Source organism: Centrocercus urophasianus, unplaced genomic scaffold, assembly GCF_019232065.1.
Source record: "Centrocercus urophasianus isolate 14NV4802_14NV808 unplaced genomic scaffold, USGS_Curo_1.0 seq_28, whole genome shotgun sequence".
Lineage (NCBI taxonomy): Eukaryota > Metazoa > Chordata > Aves > Galliformes > Phasianidae > Centrocercus > Centrocercus urophasianus.
The window spans coordinates 9,781,014-9,787,785 of NW_024884844.1; the positions used below are offsets into that span (position 1 = coordinate 9,781,014).

The 6,772-nt window shown below is 32.5% G+C and overlaps 1 protein-coding gene across 1 annotated transcript in view; it reads right to left on the reverse strand.

The window, feature by feature from the left end:
• Positions 1–6,772, reverse strand: part of LRP1B (LDL receptor related protein 1B) — a 440,883-nt gene that overhangs the window by 49,969 nt on the left and 384,142 nt on the right. The window contains exons 72-77 of the mRNA XM_042827024.1: positions 5,055–5,177; positions 3,666–3,788; positions 3,264–3,401; positions 2,603–2,737; positions 1,522–1,641; positions 53–294 (exon numbers count right to left, since the gene is read on the reverse strand). Of these exons, the coding sequence (XP_042682958.1) occupies positions 53–294; positions 1,522–1,641; positions 2,603–2,737; positions 3,264–3,401; positions 3,666–3,788; positions 5,055–5,177 (881 nt within the window). The remainder of the gene's footprint in view (positions 1–52; positions 295–1,521; positions 1,642–2,602; positions 2,738–3,263; positions 3,402–3,665; positions 3,789–5,054; positions 5,178–6,772) is intronic.

Genomic DNA, 6,772 nt, shown 5'->3' on the forward strand with positions numbered 1-6,772 from the left:
TTTTTTTTTTTTTTTTTTTTTTTTTTTTTTTTTTTTTTTTTTTTTTACTTACTATCAAACCGCTGTTACTTTGCCTTTTCTCTTCATCATGAAGTTTTTTGTAGAAAATTCCTCCAGGATTAAACTGAGTACTCCAAACAATCATGTTCCCTTGAAAATATGCATCCATTCCAGTTATCCTTGAATTATGTTCAATATGTGATATTTGTTGATGAACATCACTGTAGTTGAATGGATATGCAAAACCCAGGATGTCAGTGTCATTAGCAACATAGAGAACTTGTTCTTCAGAGCCTAGGGATTATTATAATGAAACAAAAATAAGATAAATGTCAACTAATGCAAAATCAGTGTTTATCTGACCATTTTTTATGTCAAAATTATTTTCTGATTGTTTGGGATGAGAAGGGCGTTCATGCTCAGGGAAATAACTTCATTCCTCATAATTTGGCACCATTACACAACACAAATGCTTTCAAACTCAGTCTATGACACATGAGACTACATAATCAATATACAAATAAAGCGACATGAACATCTTCAATAGTAGGTAATGATTCTTCATCCTGATAGAGTCCATGCTATATATATGGAGGAAATTATTAATTACTCATGAATATGATCTTCCCAGGACAAATCTGCATCAAGAAAATGTGAATAAAGCTACCACATCTACCTACCCAGTATGTGTCTGTTGTACAGAGAAGGAACGACTGGGATTAACATGATTCATTTTGTTGTGGTTCTAAGATATATGTAATAAATATTACTTTACAGACCATAAAGCTCTGATTAGTTCATAGTTGTGCACCATGTATGCACAAAGATAAGGAGCCACAATTTTTAACTTTGATAGTGGTGTCATGCTGAAGACCAAGTGTAGGTATAAATCACATTAAAATCTCACTAAATCGCTGGTGAGATGCTATGCTGATACTTCCACTTATTCAGACGTAGATCCATAAAGATTATGTTAAATTTACTCCAGCATTTGGATTATTTTTTTTTTTTTTTTTCATTTGTAACATGAATTTAAAAATTACACTATGCCAAAACTAATAGCTCAGACAAAACTAATAGCTCTACTTTGTACAACACATCTGTCTCATGAAAGACAGAAAATCTGTGTGTGCATATTTACCTTCAGTAGCACGTAGTTTGGGCAGCTGATTTACGTGATACCTGTTTTAAGATGACTATATTTAGAAAAACTCCACTTACATCACTAAAGTAAAACGTGTTAACTCCAGATACTATTTAGTTTACTGCTGAAGGAGATTCTTCCAAATTATAACAAACTTTCATGTTAAGTATTCATTTTTATGGTAGTTCTAAGAATTTACTGCTTACCTCAATGAAGCATAAATCTGAGTGATTTTGAGAATTACTTCTGTGCCCTATTCAAGGAATATTGATCTAAAATCAATTTTTATATGCAAACTATCAGTGTTACCAACCGTATTAATAACATAAGACTTTCAATAACAAAAGATTTAGTATTGTCCATTTCTGTAACCTTACCTTTTGCTTTACAACTGTTATTCCATTCCTTGTAATTTTTCTCACATGCACATCTGTATGAGCCTTTAACATTATTGCAGTGCTGGGAACAAGCACCAAATACCATACATTCATTGATGTCTGTAAGAAAACAATGCAGTTTACTTATCTATATCACAGTACCCTACTATTTAACACATTCTAAATATGTGCAACAATGTGAATTAAGAAAATGAACTTGTATCCTTTTTATAACTTACAACAGTGAAAGAAGCTTTTTGCAATTATTAACGTTATTCCTACTGCATTCAACAGAGCTTAGAACTTATTTATTATACTACTTCTCCATCTTTTCTATACTAAACTATCATCATTAGAGCTTGAAATCAGCCTTGAGAATGAAAATGTCTCCTATGATTATCTTCATCATAATTGCCTCTGTTATACTTAAAACTACACAATCACCTGTTACTTGAAAAGCTCTTGAAAGCACCTGTTACTTGAAAAGCTATATGTAGAGCTTGAACTGAAAAGCCAAATTATGAAAACTTTGGTTGTCCCACTGAAGTGATCTGTGCATTTTCTGCAAGCACTTCTCACCAATAAATTCACAATCATTCTTCTGAAAGTAGGCTCATATTTCTTTATAACTACCATATCTTTTTCTTCCTGCTTTATGTGCTATAACAGATATTAGGATTACCTTGTCTAAAGCAGTTTACTTTCAACTGATTTCATTTCGATTTTCAGTATTCTGCATCTTCATTATTTTTAAGCATTCAAAATATTCTCACATACATATTTAAAAGCTAATCCTAATTGCTTGGTTAACTCTTCTATTAAACCATAAATCATCCACTTACATTTTAAATTATAAAATCATTTTATGTTTTGTTTGGAATATTTTGACTTGCACAACCAGCACTAATCTTTGATAACTTCTCCAGTTAAAATGCTTATATCTACATCCTTTAAGTCCTTCCAGCTTCTTATCTTAATTTCTAAATCCCATTGCTGTGAAAGAGTTTGTACTCTAGGAAAAATATACACGTGATACGCATGTCTTTCTCTAGCAGTGAAAGCTGATAGAAAAGGTCTGTACCTTCACATTGTCTATTTCTCTCATTTCTCTGAAATCCAGGCTTGCACTGACATAGTAGAGATGTTCTTGTTTGATTACAGTATGCATCGTCTCCACAAGGATTCACGTTATCTTCACATGTATATTCTGTGACACCTAAACAAACAAAATGCCTAAAAGTTTCTGATAGATTTGTTTGAATCATTGAAAGTAACACCATGATAAACCAACAAAAAACGTGACACACATCTTTCTTTTGAAAGATCAATCTAAATTTCAAACAACTGTATGACATTGCAGTATTTATCTACATACGCATATAACTTGATACTATTTAGTTGAGTCATCATGCTTTACACATCAATAATTTTAGTACTAAAATTCATCCTGCTGCAGGTGAGAAGTAAAAAGTAATGAAATTACATCTGATCTATTCCAAAAACCTCAAGAACTTCTGTTGTGATTACTACAACTTGAATTGCTATAAAATCAGCTTTTATCTTGACATAAGATTAGGTACATTGGCTTAGATACTGTGCAGGTAACACATTACATGTTACAATTGAATGTTGTTGAGGAGGTTGTACATGGTTTCATACCATACCATAAGGCTATTTCTTAGCCTTAGCTTAATATTTCTTTTCTACTACAATTATAAAAAAAATGTATCAAGCACACTCACTTATTTTGCAGTCTTGCTCATCTGAACCATCTCCACAGTCATCAAACCAATCACACTGTAGCTCCATGGGAATACATTTCTTATCACTACAAGTAAATTCATCTTTTTTACATGGTCTTGCTTTATAGGTGATTTTATCTACAGAAGTACAAATGAGTAAAAAAAAAAAATTATCAGTATTAAAGCAATAAGTAAGATTTTTTAGATTATTTTAGACACGTAGAAATTGGAATGACCATGAAGCAGTAGGCAATTATTTCAAGCCTAATGTCTTTCCATTTCAAACTACGATCTACTAACCTCCAGCTAAGCTTTACTGAAGGACAAGCAGATCTCTGCAACAAAGTTTGCCTTCAAGTTGTTTTCTTTGATCTGAATGCCTTGAAAGGTAATATCACCTACCACAGTGATCTTCATCCGAGTTATCACCACAGTCATCAACCTCATTGCAAATCTGCTCAGGTCTCAGACAAACCCTGTTGTTTCTACATCTGTATGGCCTTGTTGGAGGGCATGGAAACTTAACTGCATATTAAAAAATAAAAATAAAAATCAGCTATTACCCAGTTATATTCTTTGAATCTTTTAAAATGTTTCTTTATCAAGGCAATAAGCAAGCATGGAAACACAACTGCACATGACATATGAATAGTACTTGATTTTAAGTTCTGATCCCTAGTGTACTAACACTAAAACAATGTTTACAGAGCCACTTTTTCATTTCAGGAATGAAAGTATTATGTGTGATATGAAATATTACACTATCTTTGAAAATCATTAAATATGTCAGAAATAAAGCAAAGGAAGCTGTATATTTAATTCTCTATACAGATCATTACAGAAGTAATTTTTTTCTCCCATCTGTGTATCTCCTACAAAAAGACTAATTTTTTCACAAGTATCCAAAATTGTACGAATAGCAGTAACAATGGACAAGTGTAACAAACTGGATGTGCTCATCACCTGTTTGCATTAGGGATTTCATTGACTTGTTCAACTGAATGTTAAGTTTAATTAGTGAAGTTAATGTTAAGTTAATTAGTGAAAGTTGCATATAGCTGTAAAAGAACATCTCAACAGTATATTCATTAAAATTTCCTGAATTCATTATGAAAATAAATTGTAGATGTTAGCCTAGAAGAACTACGAGAACTTTGTTTTACAGTAGGGTTAAACTCCAGCAGGTGGATAGGCTAGGTCTGACAAAATACTGTATTATTTAAAATCACACGAAAAGTCTCGTACAATCTAAAAAAAGGAACTCTTTTTTTTTTTTTTTTTTTTTTTTTTGTATGGGTGTGCAATTTTGCTGAAAATATCTTCACTATTTCTAACATTTTGTGATCCTCGACTGCATTAAGTATTGATCACATAAGGTAATTACTACGTGGAGCAATAACACACAGCATTTGTTACACAATTTTTGTTCTCAGAATAATAAGTATTCATCTAACAGGTAGACATAACTTAAAAAAGACACACAGGCAATTTTTTATTTGAAACCTAACCTGTCATTTCAATAGAGATAAAAAGAATGTAAACTTGAAAAGAAGAAAGGTGAAGCCACTTTTTCAGAGCAGAGTTTTCACTGTCATACGTACCAGGTAACATAAAACTAACTTAGCATTTATAAAAGATTACCCTGCTTGTTTACCTTAAGGTTAAACAAAATGAAAGGTTAAGTGAGGAAAACTTGGATATGTATCTTCATGTATTTATGTATGTTACATGTCATTTCTAAATCACTTATTTGCTTTACTACACAAAGTGTTCAAAAATTTAATACCATACCACACATTTCAGTGACTTCATCAGAGTTATCTCCACAGTCATCTTCTCCATCACAAACCCAAAAATGCAGTTTGCAGAGGGAATTGTTGCACAAGAACTCATCAGCTCTACATATACTCCCCCCTGGGAAGAAAGGAGAAGGACAGAAATAAAGAAACAAACAAATGAAAGCCAGTTCTTGATAAAATTAATAGCAACATTTATACATACTATCTGAAGAGAATAGCACATGTAGCACACAGCTGAATGAAAAAATCTCAAATGTAAGAGCCACAGAAGCAAAATCTTAGTTAATCATACAGTACTTTCATTCTCTTTTCATAACTGTTATAGCCAGGAAATTCCTCCTGATTTGTCTATCCAGGCTTGTTTCACGTGAATGTCTGCTGCTCTACCTACTTCTACTCCCATTCTCTGAGATATGCATTGTTTTCAGAAGAGACAAAGTGATTGCTGTCCTTTAGTTATGAGATATGAACAGTTTCTTCTGAGGTCTGAGAGACTTGGCCATTCTTGTAGCATTCCCATCAACTGTGAACCCTATTATTAGGGAAGATCTAGATTTAGGCACAGAGTAGATGACCTCTACAAGTATACTCCTTTTTGAACACATACAAAAATTCTTCCCAAGTAACTTTCATACTGGTTGAAACACGTAACAAAAAAAAGCACCTCTTGCAGAAGAGGAAGTCATGAAATTTTATATCATAGCACCAAAACTCTCACTGCATCTTTGCTAAGTGCATTACATCTATTCTAGGTCCATTACAGAAGATAGAGTTCCTGTGGCTTTCTACTTATTCATTCAAGGCAACGTTCACATTCTTCTAAAATCAAAAGGATGCTTTATTCCTCTATAAATGCTTCAGAACAGGTTGAATTTTTTTTTTCAGAACACTAATTTGCATGAAATATCTACTATGTAAGAGGATTTGAGGAACTCTCATACTATGTTACTGAATACAATTAATTCCTATTGTAAGAAATATTATCATCATTCATGGAAAAATATATACAACTCCAGTACTTTTTAATTACAAAAGACATGAATTTAAATAATTGTTTAATCACCATTAAAAAAATAGTAGTCGGATAATAGGTTTAAAAAGAAGTGATAATTACAACATGCACAGTGGGCTACACATAACTACTGTGGAAACTGTTTCAGAATGCTGTAGAATAAAACTCCATTTGCGTTCGCTTTATTTCTAAAGAAGAAAAAAATTACTTATCAGTGAGATAAACCAGCATTTGTTTTATGTGATTGCTCAGCCCTTCATAATTCTTTTATAGAATAGATTTCTCTCAGGGAAATCACTATTGTGACAGAAATGCAAAGTATTACAACAATAACCAACAAGGCACAAGGCTTCTTATTGAATTAAGTAATTCGCAGTTCACAGAAGCTCCATTATGCCATCCAAAGAATAATGTAGACTTCAGATTAAATAAGTATGTTACTACTTATTTACAGTTCATTGTTCTTAAAGATTTGTGGTCTACATATTATAAAAGGTAGCTTCAAATGCACTAAGAGTTGTTGCTTTCTTTCCTGAACAGTTAAAATTTCATTGATCTGTCTTCTTAAAGCAGTTATATGATATTTTTAGCATCTGAACATATCCAAATTTCAATTTCTAATCTCTCAGTCAAATGTAATTATCCTGTGTAACCTCTTGGGGGGGGGGGGGGGGGGGGGGGGGGGGGGGGGGGGGGGG